The 25,831-nt window shown below is 39.1% G+C and overlaps 1 protein-coding gene across 1 annotated transcript in view; it reads right to left on the minus strand.

The window, feature by feature from the left end:
* Positions 1 to 25,831, minus strand: part of RGS17 (regulator of G protein signaling 17) — a 93,470-nt gene that overhangs the window by 28,792 nt on the left and 38,847 nt on the right. The window contains exon 2 of the mRNA XM_008688534.2: positions 492 to 635. Coding sequence (XP_008686756.1) covers positions 492 to 610 — 119 coding nt within the window. The 5' untranslated portion in view covers positions 611 to 635. The remainder of the gene's footprint in view (positions 1 to 491; positions 636 to 25,831) is intronic.

Here is a 25,831-nt window from a genome sequence, read left to right on the forward strand (position 1 = left end):
CACTTCTTTCTCTGTCCTTTATCAGGCAGCTGGCTGAGAGGGCCTCCCTGACTCATAGCTCTGTGGCTCGGTGACTGAATTATCAACATCCTGCGGAACAGCATACAACTAAAACACAACATCGACTATGATGTACAGTACTGCCGCATATCATCTCAACGTTCCTGTACCTTCTGGAACACCGGAGAATATTGTTTATGGTTAAACAAGTCTATAACCATAATCTTATTTTTACCCATCTCTTTAAGAAGCATGGACGGAGAAAAACAGGATATGAAATAAGTTTTCACTGTTTACCTTACTCTCAATTTAAACGTAGGTTCTGGGGAAATAGTCTATTCCCAGGGATGGTCTCCAATGAGTCCTACTTGTAAGGGAGGAAAAGGAGACCGACTGAGAAGCTTCCAGGATCCCAAGGACGAAGCTGCAAATTCACTCTAGTTAGTCCCCAGCTAGCGCAGGGGTGGGGTCCCACAGAGAGAGCGACATACCAGGAGCAGCTGCAGCAACAGCACCAGCAGAAGCAACACGTGTTGTTGGGTCTCTGGTTTCCAGGCCCTTGAGACACAGCAGGCGTTCCTTCATTTTGCGACTGCTGTCTTTTTCGCATTTCAGCTACTTTCGTACCCAACTGGCTGAGAAGAGAGAAAACAGAAGGTATGAAAAAATTAAAAGAAAGGCATGTTGCCACTGCTGAAGGGAACAGAATTGGGATGGGAGATAAATGAAGATTAAAAAAAAATGAGTAGCTTGAGCAGTCATATTAAAAATTCTCAAGAAAAAATTTTTAGGAGACTATCTTAAAAACTTGAGGGACAAACTTCTACTGCTATCTGCTACATAAAATGATCATAACGACGTTGCCACGTAATCAAAGTCAAGCCCGCAGGTACATGAGACAAGATTTGAACATTTATGTTTACCTTCTGTCTTTACTCAAGAATGGTTTCATCTGCTTTCCTTGGCAAACACCTTTAAATGACTGTAGTGGGGGGTCCATAACCTGTTTCTCCCTGGTGTTTACATACAGTGAGGTTCACCGAATTTTACAAATCAGCTTGCAGGGTTTCTAACTTTGTAACATTGTGAGGAAGACCAAGTTTGTTTCTGGTGTTCTCTCAGCTTCTTATAAGACATTGCACCTCCTTCTTGCTAAGTCTGACTCACCCTCCAGGGGCCAAATCTTGATCACATTGGCAAAGTGCCATTTTCTCTGCTGGGAGTCCCTGTTGCAAAGGTAACACGTCCCTTCCCTCCACCACCCCAGATTCATTTTCACTCAGTAGATAATTGTGGAAAGATAAAAAGTCATCAAATCCAGGGACATTACTTTGGTGGAATGTCAGTATCACGGCAAATGAGAAAAATATTGGGGACCAGGATGCACTGCCTGTGACCTTACGAAGCAGGCCAGCTGAGTTGTCACCTATTGATAGGTGACCTAGGACTTTGCTGAGGATAAAAAAAAAATAAAGCTGTGTTTGAGTAGAATAAGGTCAAATATAGCACGACCTCATAGAAAAAGAAATGAAACCTACTGCATGATGTTTTTCATAAATACGCAATATAAGTAAATCATATACATACAATGTCATGTGTGACTGAGAGCAATACTTATTAAAACCATAATGTACTTTGGGTTATTTTGGTATTGTGAGCTCATGCTTTAAAAATTACGTTTCAAGCACTGATTTTTTTTTTAAATTGGAGAACAAAATATGTATTAAATTTTTTTTCTGTGTTCACATAAGGGAAGTAGTTAAAGAATTTTCATGGGCCAATGCTTATATATTCTTGTAGCATTTCTAGTTAAAAGGTTATCAGTTATATAATCTACTTCAGTCAGAAGAAAACAAAGTCAGAGGGAAGGACTGAAATATAAGACATAATTAAGTGCCGAAATTGATAAAATATGATGTTGGACTTAATTAACGACTGGCTAAAGTAAAATCCCATGATTCTCTGTTTAGAACAGTCTAGAAATAAATTTAAGACTGCATAAATTAGGGAAATGGAAGGGTTGCCCTTCCTTCCACTAACACTGTTTTTATATGTATCACAATGTCCCCAGATTGTTCAATCTAAGAGAACTTTTATCAAAATCTCCACGCCACACAGGACCTGTGACACAGTGATCACTCCATCCTCTCTGAAATGCTTTCTTCTCCTGCCTTCCTGGGCACCATACTCACCTGTTCGCTTTCTATCTCATGAGTCACTTCTCAGTCTATTTTATTCTTTCCTTTTCACCTCTCTCACCTCCAAATTTTGGTTGGCCACAATACTCTGTCCCTAGAACTCTTCTCTGCCATTTTCTTTGATGACCTCATTGAGACTTTTACCGGACCTACCTGTTTCCTGTTCAGAGTTCTCAAATTTACAAGTCCAGTAAAGATGATTTTCCCAAATTCAGGACTCATCTATCTAACTACCTACCTGATATCTCCCCCCTTGGCTTTCTCAACTTGCCATCTCAGACACATGTTGCAATCTGGCACTCTTCCCTCCTCCACCAACCTGTTCCTCCCACAATTCTTCCACTTTCCATGAAAAGCCTTATCTAATTATTCAGGCCAAGCGGGGAAAAAAAGCAAAAACCTGTGGAATCATCCCGGACTCTTCTCTTTCATTCAGAACTCACAACAGCAGATCAGCAAATGCAAGTCCTCTTTACTGTTCCCTTCCACTCCCTTCTGTTTTCACTACTCCTCACCTCATCTCCTCTCTTCCTATTCCATTCTGTTCTAGTTTCAACACAGCAGCCAAAGTGATTCTATTAAAACATAAGTAGAGGACTTCAGCAAAGATTCTTCCACCCAAATTCACTCTAAATCTTCCAGCAGCTTCACATTTTACTCAGAGTCAAAGCCAACGTTTTTGCAATCTTGTCCTTCATCACTTCTCTGAATGCATGTCCTTTTCTCTCCTTCTCACGTACTCTGTTTAACCACAATGGCCTCCTTCCTGTTCCTCAACCATGCCTGGTACAATCATGTGTCAGGGCCTTTGCACTGGCTGTTCTCCACTCAGTGCTTGACTTTATCCTTACTCATATGTTACATTCTCAGTAGAACCTTCCCTGCTATCTTATTTAAAATCACACCTCCCGGGGTGCCTGGGTGGCACAGTGGTTAAGCGTCTGCCTTTGGCTCAGGGTGTGATCCAGGCGTTATGGGATCGAGCCCCACATCAGGCTCCTCCGCTATGAGCCTGCTTCTTCCTCTCCCACTCCCCCTGCTTGTGTTCCCTCTCTCGCTGGCTGTCTCTATCTCTGTCGAATAAATAAATAAAATCTTAAAAAAAAAAAAAAATCACACCTCCCTTACTCCACCCCAAGTGTAACCTATCCACCCTTGTTTGTCTAACCAACTAGAAAATAAGTTCCACGAAGGTAGAGAATTTTGTCTATTTCACTCATTGTAGCGATGCCTGGTACACAGTAGATAACACAAAAATGTTTGTTGAGTGGTGAATTTTACAAGCAACTTCATTAATGACAAGAAAAGGACAATAAACTCTATCACACCCAACACTGAAAATTATTAATTTCCTAGCCAATGCAATAAAACAAGAAAAAGTAAACAAGGGTTGGAAAGGAAAACACAAATTTTAAAATTTACGAGTGATATGGTTGTCTACAAAGAAATTCCAAGAGACTCAATGAAGTTATCAGAGATAGTTCATGAAGGATACCAGGTCAAGCTTAAAAAAAATCAATATATTTCTAATATACTACCAATAACTAATTAGAATATATCAAAGAAAGAAAGGCATCATTCAAATGAATAACAAAAATGAAAAAAACAACTGGCAATATTTCTAACAAAAGTTGTGCAAGAGCTTTTTGAAAATATTAAAAAACTTTATCAAAAAATACAAAATAAACCTGGATAGAGACAGGTTATTTTCTCAAGTGGGAAAATGGGATAGCTTCAAAATGCTAACTGTCCCAAATTATTCTATAAACTCAATATGACTGCAGTAAAAATTCTAATTGAATCATTAATGGAACTCAACAAAAGGATTCCGGAGTCTATGTCGAAGAACAAAAGGGCAGAAATAAACCAAGGTATTTCTGACAACAAGAACAAGTAGGGATATCATATCACTAATATGAAACAATAATGACAGTATGTCATAACTGGTACGGAAATACGTAAGTAAATCAGTGGGAAGGAATTTGTAAAGAGCTGAGACACAGACACAGGCATATATGTAATCATGGCTTAAATTAGAGGACACTTCCATTATCATTCAAAAGAAATTTAATACCTGGTATTGATACAATTTGATATAAACATGAAAAAAAATTACCTCTCTAAGCTATAACACACACACGTGAATAAACTTCAGACGAATTAGGGATAGATGTTACAATTATAAAACTCTGACAAGAAAATACAGAAAAATGCTTTTATAGTTTCAGGGCAGGAAAAGGATTTCTTATGAGACTAAGCCAACAAGGAAAATATTACTTTCGATATAGTCTAATTTATCAAAAACCTTTGAACAAATAAGGATAACATAAATAAAGTGAAAAATGAGAACAGGACTAGAAGATACAAAGGATTATTATCTGTAACATAGGAGTAAAACATCACAATTGAAAAATACAAATAACCTAAAGAAAAACGAGCAAAGGAGATGTGCGGGCAGTTTATAGAAGAGGAAAATATAAATGCCCAAATTAGATTAATAAATGCTCAAAGCGAGTAATCAGAGAAATTCAAGTAAAACAATTATTCCATAACCAATTTCCCCACAGTTAAAAAGTCACAGGGCACCAATTTTGAGAGAGGATGTGGGTAAACAAAAAGCTCTCATACAATCATTTTGAAGAATAATATTGGCTACAAAAAATGCAGCTAACAAATTTCACTCTCATATTTACACACTGGAGACACTTTCACATGTGCATACAAAGACATTAATGACAGTATTTTTAATAACTTCCATGGGAAACAATCCATATTTTCATCTTTCCAGGAATGAGTAAAAATGGGGATCTCCTTATATGATGATACATAAAACAACACTTAAAACAAATTAACTTAGATCTATAGGAGTCAACGGGGAGATCGTAAAATAACATTGAATGGAAAATATTAAATATAGCCTGCATTATTAACATAATTTTCATACGTACACAAAACAACGCCTTTTATTTATTTCGGGATAATATATATAGTAAAGCAATAAAAGCATGAAGTAGATCCATGACTTTGGATGCTTCTGGGGGATAATGATGGGAATGTGACTGGAAGAGAAGGGATTTTTAACTTTGTCTGATCATTTCTTCTACAAAGACCTGAAGCAATAACAAAATCTTAATATTTGTTTAATTGGTGTATTGCCCACAGGAGTATCTGTTTTATTATCTTTTGGACTTATCTACATTTTTTTCTTCAGGAACCCCCCCCCCACACACACACACAGTACAGCTTTATACCAGACAGAAGTCCTTAGGTAAGGAAGGACTGCAACTTTCCCAGAAGTTCGCAGAAAGATTCAATCACCTTCTTGAGAATTGAATACCTTCATTTTCTCACTGTTAAATATCCAATTTTGGAAAATTCATACAGAAATGCCATGTTGGGCGCAATGTTGTGGTTTGAAACCATGGAAAAGGAGTTCAAATATTATGTTAGATTTTCAGGACTTTTCACTGTGGTCTAAGTCCTTTGGCTCATTAGAAAAAAAAAATCACAGGCGAATGCCTTCTTTGTGCTTTTCTGAGGTAACTGTGTGTGTTGTGTCATAAACATTTTCCTTCTGGCAAAAAAAAAAAAAAAAATTACTCCTCACTGATTTCTCTTGTATAAGTACCCATACCATTTGGAGCAGGCTGCTTCTATTTTTCTGACTGATCGGTGTGTGTCCCTGAATACCAGAAGTTCGGTATTTATGTTCAGTATACATCAACTGTGTTTGGAGTCTACTCTACACTCCTGGGCTGCCTGGCATACAACTCCATGTAAGAAAAGCAGTCTGTTGTCATATTTTGCTATATAGCTGCACACTCCGAAGAATTACACACACAGCGGAGGAGGAAAACAATCTAGAAAGCTACTGAGGGACAGCACTCTCTCTGGGTGAATAGTGGCTATTTACATACTGGAATCCTTACTTGCATAGTGGTACCAATGATAATTCACAGGGGTTTATCTGTAAATACAGAAGGGAAAATCTGGGGGCACCTGGGTCGCGCAGTGGTTAAGCGTCTGCCTTCGGCTCAGGGCGTGATCCCGGCGTTCTGGGTTCGAGCCCCACATCAGGCTCCTCCGCTAAGAGCCTGCTTCTTCCTCTCCCACTCCCCCTGCTTGTGTTCCCTCTCTCGCTGGCTGTCTCTGTCAAATAAATAAATAAAATCTTTAAAAAAAAAAAAAAGAAGGGAAAATCTGCATAACTGTTATGTTTTCTTTGCTAGAGTTAACGGATTCTAGTTTTAAGCAAAACAAATTTTCTTAATGTCATAAAGGAAAAGAGAAAAAAAAAAGTTTTGCAAAAGGATGCATAACCAAGGACTAAAACTCAGTTTTGAATAGGTGGAGGCCAATTCTTTTTTCCTCCACTCAAACTCCCTAGAGAGACAGACTGTCAAGAAACTATTTAATTTCACAGGGTAGAGGAGAATGAGGCAGTGAAACTGGTTTCTCCTTTGCAGAGAAGCACATGCCTGTGCACAAAATGAGGACTTCAGACTCTGAGCTGTGTGGACCTGGAAGGAAGGGCCCATGACCCACGGGCACAGCAGGGCTGGGAGCATGAACAATGGCATCCCACACTGCTCCTCTCACACTGGCCACCTTGGAAAACACTTAATTTAGATCTTATAGCAAGGTGCTGGGGGAGCTGTTACGGAATAAAGATTAATCCTTGAGCATCATCATTTCCCCCTCAAAGCTTTGGCAAATTTACTAGCGAGGTAAACCCATAAATCTGAGGTAGTGAGGAGGGAGGACTTTTTTCGTGTTTGGGGGCATTACTTCTATTTCCAAGAAGTAAGAAGGACATTTGATATCATTTGCACCTGAGCATAATTTTACTCCATGTTGCTTTTTCCCCTTTTCTGGGATCACATGCAATGATCAAAACCATCTTTACACAACAAAAGTAAAAATCAACAAGTGGGACTACATCTAACTATAAGAGCTTCTGCACAGCAACAGAAAAAATCACCAAAATGAAAAGGCAACCTACAGAACGGGAGAAAATATTTGCAAACCATGTATCTGGTAAAGGGCTTAATTTCCAAAATATATAAAGATCTCATGTAACTCAATAACAAAAAATAACAATCCAATAAAAAATGGGCGAAGGAACTGAATAGGCATTTTTCCAAAGATGACACTCAAATGGCCAGCAGGTATATGAAAAGATATTCAACATCACTAATTATCAGGGAAATGCACATCTAAACCACAAGGGGATATCACTTCACACCTGTTAGATTGTCTATTAGCAAAAAGTCAAGAAACAACAAGTATTGTTGAGGATGTGGAGAAAAGGGAATAGTCATGCACTGTTGGTGGGAATATAAATTGATTTAGCCACTACGGAAAACAGTATGGAGGTTCTTCAAAAGATTAAAAATAGAATTACCATCTGATCCAGCAATCCCACTTCTGGATATATGTCCAAAGTAAATAAAAACAGGATATAGAAAAGATACCTGATCTCCCATGTTCACTGTAGTTGCATTATTCATGCTACCCAAGATATGGAAACCAACCTAAGTGTTTATCAACAGATCACGGATAAAGAAGATGTACACATATATATGTAAAAGGGAATATAACAACATTCCATTCATATATATTCCATACATATATATGTATATATGTATGTAAAACAATATAATTCAGCCGTGAGAAGAAGGAAATCTTGCCATTTGTAACTACACGGATGGATCTTGAGGGCCGTATGCTAAGTGAGATAAGGCGGACAGAGGAAGACAAATATTGCATGCTGCCACTTTTATGTGGAATCTAAAAAGACTGAACTTGCAGAAACAGAGTAGGACGGTGGTTCAGGGGCTGGTGGTGGAGGAACTGGGGAGATGCTAGTCAAAGGGTACAACTTGCAGGTAGAACATGAAGAAGTTCTAGAGATCATAGCATTGTGCCTATAGTTAACAATACGGCAGTATTATATACTTCAGAATTGCTAAGAGACTAGACCTTAAATATTCTCACCACATAGAAAAAATGATAATTATGTGACATGATGGAGGTGTTAGCTAATGCTACAATCATACTGTAATATATAAATGTACCAAGTCAACACCTGTACGCTTTAGACTTACACAATGTTACATGTCAATTATATCACAACTGAAAAAATGTCTTTACAGTTTGAGCAATGAACAAAATAAAATAAGATGAAATTTAAGAAGATAAATATAAGGGTATGAGCTTGGATTTAAAAAAAACTTTATGAGGATGGGAGAAACATGGCGTATAAGGAGCATATGAAAAATTCTAGGTGACTTACTGGACAATAAATTCAGTATTAGTAGTACCATGTAAACAAAATAGTTAATGAAAAGTTAGAATGCATTAATAGAAGCATGTTTTCTAAAACATGGTTTCTAAAGCTGGTGATGGGTCTTCTCTGGGCTGGTTTAATGGTTATTTTTAATTCCGGTCACCACAAGTTAAGAAAGAAATTGAAATATGATCAGAAGACTAGAAGGAGGAGAATAAAAAAAAGCCCTTAAAATGTCTCATAAGAATACTACTTTTAGAACAAAGGTGTTTGCTCTAATGAAGAAAAGACAGACAATCCAAATCATACTTTTCTAATACTTGAAGTGATGTCATATAGGAGAGAATATAGATCTGCTTCATAAGACCCCAAATGTTAGAAGATGGACTGACGAATGGAAGCAATTCAAATTCTTGCTTCCATCTATGGAGAGTCTGTCTGATACTCAGAGGAGAGCTTCATTTACCTTTGACGCTGGTATCAAGCCAAGTATTCTTGAGCATTTAAATAAAGGCTCGACAACCCTGTGAAGGAGGCTGATGTACAGAGACCTCAATTTTCCATGGACGGTTAGACTGAGAAAATATCTTTTTTTATTTATTTACTTATTTATTTTAGGAGGCTTCATGCCCAGCGTGGAGCCCAACACGGGGCTTGAACTCACAACCCTGAGATCAAGACCTGAACTGAGATCAAGAGTCAGACACTTAACCGACTGAACCACCCAGGCACCTGAGACTGAGAAAATATCTTAGTTCTGAGGTTACTGTTCTGGGAATGGGTTGCCCAAGCTAACTACTCTCTTCAAAATACAGTTGGGAGGGAGAGGAGAACCCCCGCTTTTATCAGTTTCTACACTCTCATAGATCACATTAGTTCTTGAGCATTGACTAATGTTATTCTTCATCTCTTTTGTTTATATATTGTTTCCCAACAGAATTGTGAAACTCATAAGAGGAAGGAGAGAAAGAAAAAAATATATCTCATATATATTGGTTTTCCTGGAATCTAGCAGTAATTTCTGTCAATAGTAGATGCATAATAAATATTGAATATTGTGACAGTGAATATGACAGATTCCTCAGATTATTAAAAAAAGTCTACTTTCCCAAGGCAGAGATTTCAAATTTTTACATACAATTCTTATAGCTCTAAGACATACTGTCAAGTTTGAACAGTGCTCTTTATCCTTTCCCAAACTGTCCCTTTGGGATTGATAATAATAGAACACCTCAGGACATCAGTATCGCTGTAAAGGTCAAATGGACTGAATATGTAAAATGTTTGGAACAAATCTTGACACATAGAGTAGGCACCAATAAGTGACAGCCCTCTCAAGATAGCACTGGAGGGAACTGTTACTAATGTTGCCAGAAAGCTGGTGTGGTACAATGCTTCGAGGCTACAGATGTTGAAGATTCCCATCACTATCTTCTTGCTGAGAGATCATTTCTTACAGGGTGGGTTGTCAAGTTCTTGTATCCATTGGGCAGAATCTCCCTATCTCAGGGATCTACACAAAGGCTTACTCAGTGAAGAAAGAAGACTAAGAGTTTGGTTTTTCATTTCACCACTAACACTGTAATTTTTATCACATGTAAATGAACTGAGTCTCCAGTGACTCATGGTACCCACAATCAACTCCTTATCCAACAATCACACTTCATTATAATTGCAGCCATCTTCTCATGTTTAGTGAAAGCATTCGGTTTTGCCATATAGCTGTTGATTCAGTGTTGAGCCCCAAAAAGGTATCTGCTAAATAAGCCAAATTTGTGAGGCCTCCTTTAGCACTGGGGTGGACAAGGAAGCGGTTCACTATGTACAGATATGTATTCCTGGTCGTGATGGATTTTCCCTGTGAAGGAAACAACTCACTCCTCAATTTAAAATTTCTGAGAACTACTCTGCTTCACCTAAGCCAGCATTTATCCACGTGACGGAGCGAGCTTTCAATGTCATTTCCTGTCTCAGACATGTTTATCTAAAAAGAGTTGTATCCAAACTACTTTTCGCCTTTTGGGGGGTCTAGGAGGCTATTTTTGTGTGTGTGCTGTTTTCAAAAACACCATTTTTATGATTACATTAAACCTACAAGGAATTCGAGAAGTAATCTCTGTGCACACAGAGTGAATACTCCTAAGACTGTGATTCTGGTCCATACTTGGGGTGGTGAGGTCGGACTGCATCAGTGACTATGTCCAGGTGTTTCTTTCCTGGGGGATACATAGAGCTTGCTAAACTGTCACATTGTGTTGAGTCTGCAATTCTGTCTTCATGTTGATGATATTTTCATATGTATTTATAGGTATGTAAATACATGTAAGACTAAATAGAGTCGCTGCTGTGTCTTCCTTTACCTTTAAAGTATAGAATCAGATCGGTGTCAGTCCCTCCTCTTGCTCTACCTCCCGAGCATCTATTGGACAGATCTAAAAGCATTATTTGCCAGGGCTATTTGATAAGGCCACTCCCACAGCATCAATGCTAGTTTCTGTCCTCAGAAGATTCAGCCATTTTTATTCCACGGAACATCACAACTTCTACTCACGCCTATGATTCTGCTCTTCTATCAACTTTCCATTTTCTTCTTTTGACTATGTATTTTCGAGTGTAGTCGCTGGGAGGAGGACAGACCTGGACTAGAAGTGCAGGGGTCTGCCTTGTCTTGGCCAGGGGGCAGTGAGTCAGTTACTTAACCTCTGCCGCTGTTCGTAAAATGGGGAAATGGTATTTACTTCACTCAGCAGTTGTGGGGAGGGGAAAGCCTATTTATTGTGATTACGATCACTAACCTTAGCAGTGTGCTAAGTGAACAGCCTCTAATCTGTAGTCACAATCACAATACTTGTTTTTACGACTCCTAGACAACTTCCATCTTCACGTTTACATGAAGATTTTTCTTCAAAATGTTAAGATGGGTTTTTAAATATAACTGCAAGGGTGACTGATGGACTTGGTAATTGCTAAGGTTCTCATCTGAGGAGTTAAAATCCAGTTAAAAAACCATTCACAGTGTGGTCTATGGATCAGCAGAAGCACACCCCCCAGGAGGTTGTTAGAAACGAGGATCTCAAGCCCCACCTCAGACTTAACTGGATCTGATTTTACATTTTAACAAGATTCCCTGATGATCCACGGAGCCAGTAAGGCCTGAGCAACGCTGGTTCAGGCCAAGCTAAGTTGTGAACTTGGGGCAGTGTGATCGGTGGGCAGAGGAGACACATCCGCGGGTCAGAAAGACATGGTCTAGTCTAGTTAAACACGAAGAGGGAGGAAAAACCACAAAGAGCTGGTTGAAATACTACCCCTTCAATGTTCATCCCACTTACCATCCCCTCTGTCTTCTACCCTTTGGGTCGAAGTAGGCGCTACCCTCTCAGTGTGGACCCAGTACTGTGCACCTACCACTCTGAGTTGTAAGTTGCGGGCAAGCCTGTTACATTACTGGACTCTGACACCCTCAAGACCCTCACTCTTTTTTGGTATCACTAGCACCAGAGGCGCTTTATCCTGGCGTCTCTGCCAGACCAGCAGAGGGGAAAGTAAATAGCAATGCTCGACCTTCTTTCATCTGCAATTTCATACTGTTTTATACTTTTGCCATTTGTGAGTTTTTCCTACAGGAGCACGAGCCCTTTGAGGGCAGAGGCTGGGCCATTCATCTTGGTAATTTTGATACACGTAACAGAGTAATGATGAGTCTCAGTTAAGCTCCCACTGAGACGTCAAATTTTGTGAGATGGGGCAGGTATTCCAGTCCACGTAGAACCATCTCTCTGCTTTGGTCAGAGGAAATGAGTTAATTCAATGAGGGGAACTGTCTCTCATAAACTTTATCCCATTTTTCTCTTCTTAAAATGTTGGTATCTACTACTGTTTGTGTATTTTGGAATCTAATATAAGCCAGTATTTAATTTTACACATAAATTAAAAAATCAGTGATTTCAATGTTAACATCGTGAACATGATAGTGGTGAAAAGCATCGTATTTTCCGGGAACGTCATCACGTATGAATAAGCTTGAGGACCAGTGAGCTCAGTCAGTGCGTGTTAAAGAAGTGAAACAAGACAAAGAAAAGGTGTCTTTCTAGCATAGATGAGTAGACAGGTTCCCCAACAGAGGTCAGATTTGCTCAGTTAATACGAAGAAGGTGGTCACTCAATTACTTAGCAACAGCAGAAAGGCTAAACTACCAATACTGATGGAGTAGAGCTTTAAAACCCCCCTCGCTACCTGACTTACTCAGGCTTGGCTTTAGTTTAGAACAGCGGCATTAGCTTAGGGTGAATGTTAAAGAAATGGGGCCAGATCTTTGCCGTAAACACTGTGTGGTGACAATGAGAATCCTTAGCGTGGCCCTGTTGCCTTCAGGGTGCCATTCTTCAAAACACCACTGATTAATATGGAATCATCCTGTGTTGACTTAGGGATGTAGTGACAGCACTTTCATCTATGTGATATTCATTTCGGGAATCACTGAATTGCTTTTCAGAGAGCAGACGTGCTTATTACTTCAACTCACATAAAACAGATAAGCAAGTTAAGGGGCACCTGGGTGGCTCTCAGGCTCAGGTCCTGATCTCAGGGTCCTGGGATGGAGCCCCGTGTGCTGGGCTCCCTGCTCATCGGGAAGTCTGCTTCTCTCTCTCCCTTTGCCCCTCCCCCTGCTCACTCACACGTGCTCTCTCTCTCAATTACATAAATAAAATCTTTAAAAAAACATAAGCAAGTTAACATAAGGAAAGGAAAAAATGACAAACCGTAAACAGAAAAAAAGATCAGTAGAGAAAACAAAATCACATTTGAAAAGGGTATGCCAGAGACTGTTTCTCCTAATAGCAATTATTCATATAATTATTTAAGATGGTTACACAAACAGGGATGATTGCTATGGAAATTCAATACAGAGCGATGTCTATAGAAACACATTAAATGGGAATAAAGGGAAGCATCGCCAGACGAGAACTAAAACACAAACTATATCCTGTTTATGCTTGTGTTTAACATAATGTCTCCATACGCGATTCGAATCTTTCTCCACCACCAAGCCAATGTAGGTTACCTCTGAGTCTCTCTTGTGCTTCCTAATACTTTCTATATTGAAGAACAGCTTAACTCGGCCACCTCCTCAGATATATTCAGCATATGAGGTAATATACTGTCTATTCTTTCCAAAGCTACATTCCATATATATTGTCTCACACTAATAGACATCTATAAAAAAAAAGAACATTTAAAGATACAATCCAGTAACCAGGAAACTTTTTCAAAAGCCAGCATGTGTCCTACCCAAGGTAAAAATTCACTGAAGAGGACTTAGGGTGACCTTTCCCTATAGCACGTTATTAGGTCTGTTTAATCAAGACACTTCCCTTCACTCTGCTTTCAATATACGCATTTTCAGAAAAAAGGGGCCTGTTTGAAAATGTATACCACCTCACCTCAATTTTCTTGATTTGTTTTCACCACACTTCAGGAAGTCCACAAGTGATGGAATCAATTCAGTCAGCACTCTTCACTCATACAGCAAAACATTTCTACTCATCCCAGGAAGAGTGGGCAGCAGGCGCTAGAAAAGCTAAGCGTGATGAGGGAATAAAGGCCGTCCCGAAGCCCCTGACACAGCTCTTCCCAACCTCCCACTAAGTACCCTCTAAAGTACAGAAAAGGGAAAAGAAGTAAAGTGGCAGGTTTTATTTTTTTTTTTGCGGGGGGGGATGGGGAAGCAAAATTATTTTCCATCCTCATATATTCACAAAAGAACACTGGTAATGAGAGGAACTCCATTGGTTTGGTTTTTAGCAAAGAATAACTCTGGGGGAAGAAGTAGATATTAGCAGTAATATCCAGAACATAATCAGGTAAAACGGACGTGGTAGACATCTATTTCAAAGTTTCAGGGCTGTTGTAAAGATATTAAATGGTAACTCTATACAAAGAAATACGTCTATATACACATATATGGTACTGTATGTATATATTTATACATGTATGTACATACATATGTGTATGGTATACATGTGGTTTATATGGTATGTGTGTGTATGTATGTGTGGAGCGAGAGAGAGAAACTAAGCACAGTCTTGGGCACATACAAGTACTCAATTATCATTAGCTATTCACACCGCCATGACACTGTCATAATTCCTACTTCATCTCTGACCCTTTGCCATCCCACTCTCACACTACTGGTAGTGAAGGACTAGGGTGTTATTTTGTTTTGTTTTGTTTCTTTTAATGTTAACAGAGGTTACTCCATCCTTCCCTCCCTCCCTCTTTCCTTCCTTCCTTTTAAGTAAGCTCTAGGTTCCACGTGGGGCTTGTGCTGACAACCCCAAGATCAAGATTCGCTTGCTCCACCAACTCAGCCAGCTAGGTGCCCTTGTTTTGTTTTTTGTTTTTAAATTTATTTTTTTATAATAATTTTTTATTATATTATGTTAGTCACCATGTAAAGTTCCATGATTCATTACTTGCATCTAACACCCAGTGCACCATGCAATACGTGCCCTCCTTACTACCCATCAGCCACGGAGCAATACTTTGGTCAAACACAATAAAAAGAAATAATAAAATGGGGGGGGGGATGCAATATAAAGCACCAATTAGTTTTTACTACTCGATTTCATAGACATAAAATTACTCTGTCAAATTTGCTCTAAACATTCCTAAAAGCTTACTCTCGATTTCATTATTTACTTTGTTATGGACCAATAACAAACGTTTTGCAAACCAGCCCAGGAATCATATGCGATCACACAATGAGCAGCAATGTTCTAATACCTAATTGTCTGGACCCGATGTCAGAACTAGCATTGTTAGGGAGAATATACTCTACTGCAGTAGTTGAAAATTTCAAATTAAAGCTCTCTTACTCTGTGAGCAAGTTACCTAACCGTTTTGAGCTCTAGGTCATGCAACTATGAAGTCAGGATAATAACATTACTAATAATTCACCAAACTGTGTGAGATTCAATGAAAAGATCCTTGTAATAAGCACAGTGCTGGGCACACGGTGAGCTCTCAATTTATGGTAATTACACTGATTTGTATGCTTTTGTCCTTTCTATAAGAATGTTTTGAAAGAAGGGTACTGTCGAATTACTATATGTATCTTCAGTATCTAAGGCAGAGCCCTACTGTCATTAGCTGCTCAGTTAATGCTCATGGTAATGATTTGTCATGTAGGAATAGAAACATTAGTAAACTTAGGAGAGCGTAAACAATTCACATGCTGTTACATTGCTCTATTCCACATAATTCATAAGCCATGAATATCCTAAAAAAATAAACACACTGCAGTTATTATAGGTCTCAGCAAAAGTCTTCCTCATGAAATAGGGCTTCTGACATTGTGTTACTGAGTTAGAGAGAAATGGATCATACAATTAAATAGAAGTGGGATGCAGATAATTATTTAAAAACATTTTTCAGACAATTCTTTTTTGAAAGCAGTTTTAGGTTTACAACAGAAGTGAGAGGGAGGTACAGAGATTTCCCATATACCCCCCACAGGCATATCTTCCCCACTATCATCATTCACCAGAATGATGAACTTCCACGGACAGATTATAATCACCCCAAGTCCACCGTTTACCTTAGGGTTCACTCTAAGTGTTGAAGATTTCATGGCTCTGGACAAATGGGTCATGACATATAGCCATCGTTGTAATAGCGTAAGAGAACTTTCATCACCCTAAAAATCCTCTGTGCTTTGCTTATTCATTCCTCACCTCGGTCCCCACCTCTGGCGACCACTCATCTTTTCACGGTCCCCACAGTTCTGCCTCTTGCAGAATGGTGTCTAGGGCAAACCGTACAGTAAGTAACCATTCCAGATTGGCTTCTTTCACTTAGAGATACGTATCTGAGGTCCCTCCCTGTCTTTTCATGGCTGCATAGCTCATTTCTTTTTAGAGCTGAATAATATTCCACTGTCTGGATGTATCACAGTTTATTTATACATTCATCTACTGAAGGACATCTCCCGTTGCTTCCAAGTTTTGACAACTATGAATAAAGCTACTATAAACATCGTGTGCAGGTTTTTATGTCAATATAAGTTTTCAGCTCCTTTGGGCAGATACCAAGGAGTGCGACTGCTGAATCATATGGTAAGAATATGTTAGTTTTGTCAGAAGCTGCCAAACTGTCTTCCAAAGTGGCTGTGCCATTACACACTCAACCAGATCTTTATTTTTTTATGTTTTGAGCAGTTTTTACATAGGTTCTCATGCAGCCCTCCAAACAAACCTGTGAGGTAGATATTGCCACTTTATAATACAGGGAAACTGAAACCAGAGGGATTAGTCCCTGGTATCCAGCTAACACCCAGTACAGGTTTAAACTTAAGCCTGCCTACCTCCAGAGTCTATGATCCTTCTTTCTTTTTTAATAATTCCTAGGCATTGTGCCCTAGCACAGATTTCTAGGGCAAAGCTCTGATAGGATCCAAGAAGTGATCAGAGCCTGAAGTAACAGCCCTCATGTAAATCTCTCTGCCAGGCAATGGACATATCCCAGATGCTCCGGAAAGGCTGGGTAGCTCAGTCCCTCCATGATGCGTGACTTTGTCAATCTCTTGTGATTGTCTACACTTCTGTTTGTTTCCACAGGAACTTGAAATCATCAAATTATTCTACTCTGGGAAGAAGCCTATAAAAGTCAGCATGTATTTAAATACCTGTTGGAAACGCTTGTTCCTTACAGAAATAAATTTATAATACTTGGTGTTGATTTCATATGAAGTGTGAAATATCTGATACAAAATTAAAAATATGAAGATCGTGATTTGCAATTGAAGGTTTACAAATCCAGAAAATCAATGAACATGCACACATTCAATTCCTATTCTGTACAGCTCATGTAAGTCTAAAGATGGTGTCCTGTCTTTCATTGTAATGGCCCATCAGTCTTCATTAAGTTGGTGTGCAGTGGAAGTTCGTAGGTTGGTTTGAAGTAAAAGGGCATCCCCTTCACTGTAAATACATCTCCTGAGGGCCTTCTAAAATATTTCAGAGGGGCGCCTGGGTGGCTCAGTTGGTTAAGCGTCTGCTTTTGGCTCAGGTCATGATCCTAGAGCCCCGCATCTGGCCCCCTGCTTCTCCCTCTCCCTCCGACTCTCCCCCCTGCTTGTGCTCTTTCTCTTCTCTCTCTCAAATAAAATCTTAAAATAAATAAATAAAATATTTCAGAAAACAACGTAAATGTTATTTCACTACAATTACCATAAGGAAAGGTATCACTCATCTCCCGTGCAATCATTGATTCTGCTCCACCCTCTCTTCCAGTTCTCTTCCTCTTCAAGCCCTGCCAGAAGAGGCAGTTCCTAGCTTTTTATCCAAACAGGCTTGTTCCACTTGAGATAGTGTTATTAGCATCTGCTACTTTTCCAGCCTTATCGTGAGGTACCACAGCCATGCCTGCGACAGTTAGGCTATTCTGTGAAATTTTCATAGAGGGTTTAGCAGTCAGGGTCCCAGGAGGTAACTGATGGTGCAGTCATGTTTAAAGAGAGTGTGGGGGAAAAAAAGAGGTAGGGAAATCCCAAGGGACAAGGCAGTAGCCTGGAGAACAGGTGCTAAATATGGGTATTATAAGTGACATTATGGTTCCTAGTCATGCAGGTATAAGGAGAGAAAATGGTTATGAGGAGATTGGGGCAGAAAGGGTTATGTGGGGAGAGGCCTTCTAACCAAGGCTGTGATCTGAGGTAGATCAAGAGAAACAGGCAGATCAAGGGACTGTGCATGAAGTAAATATCCCAACCATCCCCTTTGCCTTCTCTTTGACCTCCTGGCATGCTCCACATTGGCCAAACCCTTCAATGTAGGCCATACTGATCAGTCTCCTGGGACACAGGAGGCTGGAGAAGAGAGGAGAATATTCTAGAAGGACAAATGGTGGCTATCCACCATCGATGGCTGCACCGTTGGCCCACGTTCATGTGCATTCTGTGTTCTCACTGACTGATGACAAAATGTACTGAAAGGGGTTCAGTTCAATGATCCTTACTGAATGTTGCTAAGTATGTCATCCAGACCTAAAATAAGGCAGAAATGAAATTCAGACCTACCTCAAGAGGTGAGTTAGAATTCAGACAGATTTTAAGACTACTAGGAAAAGTGTTTCTTGTCACTCTTGAAATATAAAAAGAAAATTTTTTACCAACATTTAAAACAATTCTTGAGGAGGAAATGAGCCTTACTATTCCTAAGAAAAGAGCTATCCCTATTTGTGATACAAATTTACACAATCTTCCATTTCCAAAGCTGATAGTGTTTTCTGTGGCCTGTTGGATAACAGCAGACTGTTGGCTGTTCATTTACACACCGGTTGGCACAACCCAAAGTCAGCAGTGGTCTGTTCATCCAAGTCAGTGTTTCTGAGTTTTAAAAGGCAGACAAAATTGATTCCACCTGAGGAGTATTCCTCCTAATAATCCATACCCTTCATTTTGTTTGGCTCTTCCTCCCTTGTTTTAACCAGTCACATAAAATAGGTTATATAGAATACTATTCATTCTCAACAGCTTCCTCCCTACCCAGGTCCCTGTCAAAGCAGAATGGACGTCAGAAATATTTGGAACTCTCTAGTTAACACATTGAAATGACTATGGAGTAAGATGGAAAAAAAAAAAAAAAGCGTTTCCTTAATTCTGTAATTAGCAGGAAAAAGGCTGCCATCCCAGCCGCCAGGTATACAAATATTACAAACAGGATACAGTTTATTAGAAATTCCTCCTTAGCCTTAGTAAATTGGATGTTGTATGCAATCCACAGTCTCACCATTAATTGGGTTGGTGATTTTTTAAAAAGGATTTTTGTATGTACAGCAGTCCATGGTTGGTATCCAAGATAGATTGTTTATTGGTTGGTTGATTGTTTGACTTTCATATGGAAACCTCAGTTTGGGAAAGGAAGTAAAATCCATTCTTTGAGTTTTCCTTTTAAAGTACACTATTAAGAGGAAAGAAGCCTGAGGAGGCAGGGGCCATCATCCACTTCTGTGTTAGTGCAATTCAGCATGAAACAATGACCTGTCCTGCCCTGGGTGCTGATCAGAATAGAGACCAAAATTGGGCTGATTATTTCAACAACATGAATTTACAAAATGTTGAATAAGTAACAATATAAATAAATTAATTCCTACATTTTATTCTGTGCTGTATTTAAAAAATTATTTGCATAGTTCAAGAAAACAAAAAAAATGTACATAGTTCAAATTAGGTAACCTAGCTTTAAATAAACCAAAAATAATTTGTTTCCTTGTTTTGCAAAATTCCATTCTTCTTTGTCATTCACAGGTAAACCTAGTTCAATATTGATACTACTATTTATAGACCAAAAAAAATGGAAATTTATGCAGAATAAAAGTGAAAAGGGTTCTTTTAAGTGGTGTTATAAGAAATGAAGTTATTTAGAAAGAGATGTTCATTCACTCTTCCAACTATATACCAGAATATACTCTAAGTATATTCCAGACATAGATGCAAACATTGAAAATATACAAGTATTACAAGACAATATGGATGAATTCCTTTATAATCTGGGAAAGGGAAAATCTTGCAAACCATGATCAAATTTTAGAAAAAAATAAAAGACTTTACATGGCAAGAAACAAAACAAAACAAAAATAACACCACCATAACCATAATCAACAGACGAATGCTAAACTGGAAGAATTTTTTTTTTTTAATTTATAGCTTAGAGGGTTAATTTCCATAAGAAGAAGCAACGACAACTTGTAGAGTACAAATGCCAAGAGGTGTGAAGACTCTCAGAGAGTATTTGGTCTGGGCATGGTTATAATTTGCCCATCTAAAGAGCTCTTTTAAACAGAAGAAAAGACCAAAAACCTAATAAAAAGTGGACAAAAGATGTATATAGATGGCTCACTAGAAAGAAGTGTATAATTGTACTTTAATGTGAGAAAACATAAGTAAATACAAATTATATTACATTGATATACCACTATTCAAATATCAGATTTATGAATCAAAAGCTTGACAACATATCCTGTCAGAAAGCTGTAAAGAGCGACTTTCCATAAGCTGCTGGAGGGAAAACAAAATGGTTCAGCCATTATGGAGGGAAATTTGGCAATATCTAACAAAAGTACATATGTATTTGCCCTTTGATCTAGCCAAGCTCACTTCCAAGAATCTACCATGAAGATTCATCTCTGTAAATATGAAACCACACGTGCACATGGCATACATTAAAACATAATTTACAGTAATAAAAGACTGGAAATGACCAAAACGTCCCTGAATGTGGGGGTTGGTGAACTGACATAATTCAAGTCAACAAAGAAAGAGAGAAGACAAATTACCAATATCAAGAATGAAAAAAAGGGATATCATGACAGATCCTATAGACAGTTTGTTTTTTTTTAAAGATTTTATTTATTTGACAGGGAGAAAGACAGCCAGTTAGAAAGGGAGCACAAGCAGGGGGAGTGGGAGAAGAAGAAGCAGGTTCCCAGCGGAGGAGCCTGATGTGGGGCTTGATCCCAGGACTCCGGGATCACGCCCTGAGCCGAAGGCAGGCGCTTAACGACTGAGCCACCCAGGCACCCCAGATCCTATAGGTATTAAAAGAATAAGGGAATTCCATCAACAACTTTATGCCAATGATGGACAGTTTAGATCAAATGGACTGATTCCTGGAAAGACATGAGAACAAGAAGCAGAAAATCTAAACATCCCTGTAATTATGAAAGCAGAGAATTCATAACTTCAAAACTTCTCCCCAAAATAAGGCCCAAATAGTTGCTTAATCCACTCACATATTTAAAGAAGGAATTTTGTTTTCTTCTGTGAATGGTAGTTGGACTTTGTTCTGGCAGGCCAGTAAGCTGCTTGCAGATTGGCACAATCCATTGAAGACCCCTTTGAAAGCTTTGCTAGTGGGTCTAGAAGAGTCCTTACTCCAAGCGCAGTTCAGCTCTCCTACTAAGGCCTGACCCCACCAGGGTCCCCACTAGATGCGCCAGCTGATTACTGTGGACTATCCTCTACTCTGGCTGGTTGGAGCTTGAGTGGCCTCCTGCCTGACTGTAAGCCCTGGGAGCTGTTTCTTGCTACGTTTGCCTCCTTCTTGCTTGATTTTGTAGAATTTTACCTTAGGCATTCACGGCCTAGTTCCCCGCAAAAACTCAAGAGGACCCTACACAGATTTCTGAAGCTTTTTAGCTGAAAACTTCCCTCTCTCTAGACTCTCCCCTATAAATTCCCTACAAATAGATGACTATATCTCTAATTAAATGTTTTATCTGACTTCCGAGGGTGAGGAAATATTTCGTCTTATTTACAATGAATCAATGAATGTCTCAGGAAGCTAAGAAAGCTAGTTTTCTTCCTCAGTTTTTAGGGCATAGATTAAAGAGTAGTTATCATAGCTTTCATCACAGATTTTTAAAACATGTCTCTTTTTTAAAATGCTGAAATAGGTTAGGGCCTACGGTATAGTCAGATTTATGGGAGACGAACATCTTCTAGTTTCTTTTAAATTTTTAACTAATGGATCATTCCTACAGGCAAGCTTACAGAAGAAAAAGCTGGCAGAGTGGTGAGTCTGTTTTTATGGAAATAAGGTCATTAGTACTAATCTTTGATGGACACAACTCATTAATTCTTGGACAATACTAATGGGGGAGGACAGAAGGAGAAACAAACAAGAAACAAAACCAGTAAATATTACTCTAGGGCTAGATTTTGGAATTGAAATGTAAGAACTGCTGCAACAGAAATTAAATTTAAACCCAAAAGAGCCACGTTTTAACAACAAAAAAAAACCCTAAAGATTTTTAAGCTAAAACTGTCAGATCAGAAGTTAAAATGTCTTGAGGAGTTAAGATGGCGGAGGAGTAGGAGACACCGTTTTCAGCCGGTCCCCTGAGTCGAGCTGGATAGGTACCAGACCAGCCTAAACAACCACGGAACCAGCCTGAGACGCAGGAAGACGCATCTGGATCTCTACAAATGAACATCTCCAGCGCTGAGTATTGAGGTACGAAGCGGGGAGCCGTGAAACTGTGCAATGATTTTTATTATATTATGTTAGTCACCATACAGTACATCCCGGTTTCCGATGTAAGGCTCGATGATTCATTAGTTGTGTATAACACCCAGTGCACCATGCAATACGTGCCCTCCTTACTACCCATCACCGGTCAATCCCATTCCCCCACCCCCTCCCCTCTGAAGTCCTCAGTTTGTTTCTCATAGTCCATAGTCTCTCATGTTTCATTCCCCCTTCTGATTACCCCCCCTTTCTTTATCCCTTTCTTCCCTACTGATCATCCTAGTTCTTATGTTCCATAGATGAGAGAAATCATATGATAGTTGTCTTTCTCTGCTTGACTTATTTCACTTAGCATTATCTCCTCCAGTGCTGTCCATGTTGTAGCAAATGTTGAGAACTCGTTCTTTCTGATAGCTGAGTAATATTCCATTGTATATATGGACCACAACTTCTTAATCCAGTCATCTGTAGAAGGGCATCTCGGCTCCTTCACGATTGTATTGTGGACATTGCTGCTATGAACATTGGGGTGCATATGGCCCTTCTCTTCACTACGTCTGTATCTTTGGGGTAAATACCCAGTAGTGCAATGGCTGGATCATAGGGTAGCTCAATTTTTAACTTTTTAAGGGACCTCCACACTGTTTTCCAGAGTGGCTGTACCAACTTGCATTCCCACCAACAATGTAGGAGGGATCCCCTTTCTCCACATCCTCTCCAACAAATGTTGTTTCTTGCCTTGTCTATTTTTGCCATTCTAACTGGCGTAAGGTGGTATCTCAGTGTGGTTTTGATTTGAATTTCCTTGATGGCTAATGATTTTGAACATTTTTTCATGTGTCTGTTGGCCATTTGTATGTCTTCATTGGAAAAGTGTCTGTTCATATCTTCTGTCCATTTTTTGATTTGTTTATTTGTTTCTCGTGTATTGAGTTTGAGAAGTTCTTTGTAGATCTTGGATACCAGTCCTTTATCTGTAGTGTCATTTGCAAATATATTCTCCCATTCCGTGGGCTGCCTCTTAGTTTTTTTGACTGTTTCCTTGGCTGTGCAGAAGCTTTTTATTTTGATGAAGTCCCATAAATTCATTTTATCTTTTGTTTCTCTTGCCTTTGGGGATGTGTCATGAAAAAGGTTGCTTTGGCCGATGTCGTAGAGGTTGTTGCCTATGTTCTCCTCTAGAATTTTGATAGATTCCTGTCTCACATTGAGGTCTTTCATCCATTTGGAGTTTATTTTTGTGTATGGTGTGAGATAGTGGTCAAGTTTCATTCTTTTGCATGTAGCTGTCCAATTTTCCCAGCACCATTTATTGAAGAGATCTGTCTTTTCCCACCGGATGTTTTCCTGCTTTATCAAATATTAGTTGCCCAAAGAGCCGAGGTCCATTTCTGGGCTCTCTATTCTGTTCCATTGGTCTATGTGTCTGTTTTGTGCCAGTACCATGCTGTCTTTGTGATCACACTTTGTAGTACAGCTCGAAATCCGGCATTGTGATGCCCCCTTTGTTTTCCTTTTCAACAGTTCCTTGGAGATTCGGGGCCTTTTCTGTTTCCATACAAATTTAAGGACTGTTTGTTCCAGTTCTTTGAAAAATGTCCTTGGTATTTTGATTGGGATAGCATTGAAAGTGTAGATTGCTCTGGGTAGCATGGACATTTTAACTATGTTAATTCTTCCGATCCATGAGCATGGAATATCTTTCCATCTTTTTATGTCTTCCTCAATGTCTTTCAAGAGTGATTTATAGTTTCTAGAATATAGGTCCTTACGTCTCTGGTTAAGTTAATTCCAAGGTAGATTGGTTTTTGGTGCTATTGTAAATGGGATGGATTCCCTAATTTCTCTTTCTTCGGTCTCGTTATTCGTGTATAGAAATGCAACTGATTTCTGAGCATTTATTTTGTATCCTGCCACGTTACTGAATGCTCTATAACTTCTAATAATTTGGGAGTGGCTTCTTTGGGTTTTCCATATAGAGTATCATGTCATCTGCAAAGAGAGACATTTTGACTTCTTCTTTGCCAATTTGAATACCTTTGATCCCTTTTGTCGCTGATTGCCGTTGAGGACTTCTAGTACTATGTTGAATAATAGTGGCGAGAGTGGGCATCCTTGTCGAGTCTGATCTAGGGGAAAGGCTTCCAGCTTTTCTCCTTGAGAATAATATTTGCAGTAGGCTTTTCATAGATGGCTTTTATGAGATTGAGAAATGTACCTTCTATTCCTACACTCTGAAGGGTTTTAATCAGGAAAGGATGCTGTATTTTGTCAAATGCTTTTTCGGCATCGATGAGAGGATCATATGGTTCCTGAGTCTTTTCTTGTTGTATGATGTATCACGCTGATTGATTTGCGAATATTGAACCACGCTTGCATCCCAGGTATGAATCCCACTTGATCGTGATGGATAATCCTTTTAATGTACTGTTGGATTCTATTAGCAAGTATCTTGTTGAGGATTTTAGGCGTCCATATTCATTAGGGAAATCGGTCTGTAATTCTCCTTTTGAGGGTCTTTGCCTGGTTTGGGGATCAAAGGTAATATTGGCCTCATAGAATGAGTTGGTAGCTTTCCTTCTGTTTCTATTTTTTGAAATAGCTTTAAGAATAGGTATTATTTCTTCTTTGAATGTTTGGTAAATTCCCCAGGAAGCCGTCCGGGCCTGGAGTTTTGTTATTTGGAAGGTTGTTTATCACTGACTCAATCTCTTCATAATTAATTGGCCTGTTTAAGGAATCAATTTCTTCCGGTTTCAATCTTGGTAGTTTATAGGTTTCCAGGAAGGATTCCATCTCTTCCAGATTGCTTAGTTTATTGGCATATAGCTGTTGATAAAAATTTCTAATAATCCTTCCAATTTCAATGGTGCTCGTCGTGACCTCTCCTTTTTCATTCATAATTTTAATAATCTGGGTCCTTTCTCTTTTCTTTTGGATAAGTCTTGCCAGTGGTCTGTCAATTTTATTGATTCTCTCAAAGAACCAGCTTCTAGTCCTGTTGATCTGCTCTACTGTACTTCTGGTTTCTGCTTGATTGATTTCAGCTCTAATTTTGGTCAACTGCTTCCTCGTGCGTGGATTAGGCCTGTCCCTCTGTTCTTGTTCCAGCTTCTTGAGGTGAGAATATAAAAACTGCATTTTAGATTTTTCTATTCTTTTGAGTGAGGCTTGGATGGCTATGTATTTCCCCCTTAGGACTGCCTTTGCAGTATCCATAGGTTTTGGACTGTTGTATTTTCATTCTCATTGGTCTCCATAAATTGTTTAATTTGATTTTTGATTTCCTGGTTTCTTCAGTCATTCCTGAGCA

Source organism: Ursus maritimus, unplaced genomic scaffold (genome assembly GCF_017311325.1).
Source record: "Ursus maritimus isolate PB19 unplaced genomic scaffold, ASM1731132v1 scaffold_13, whole genome shotgun sequence".
Classification (NCBI taxonomy): domain Eukaryota; kingdom Metazoa; phylum Chordata; class Mammalia; order Carnivora; family Ursidae; genus Ursus; species Ursus maritimus.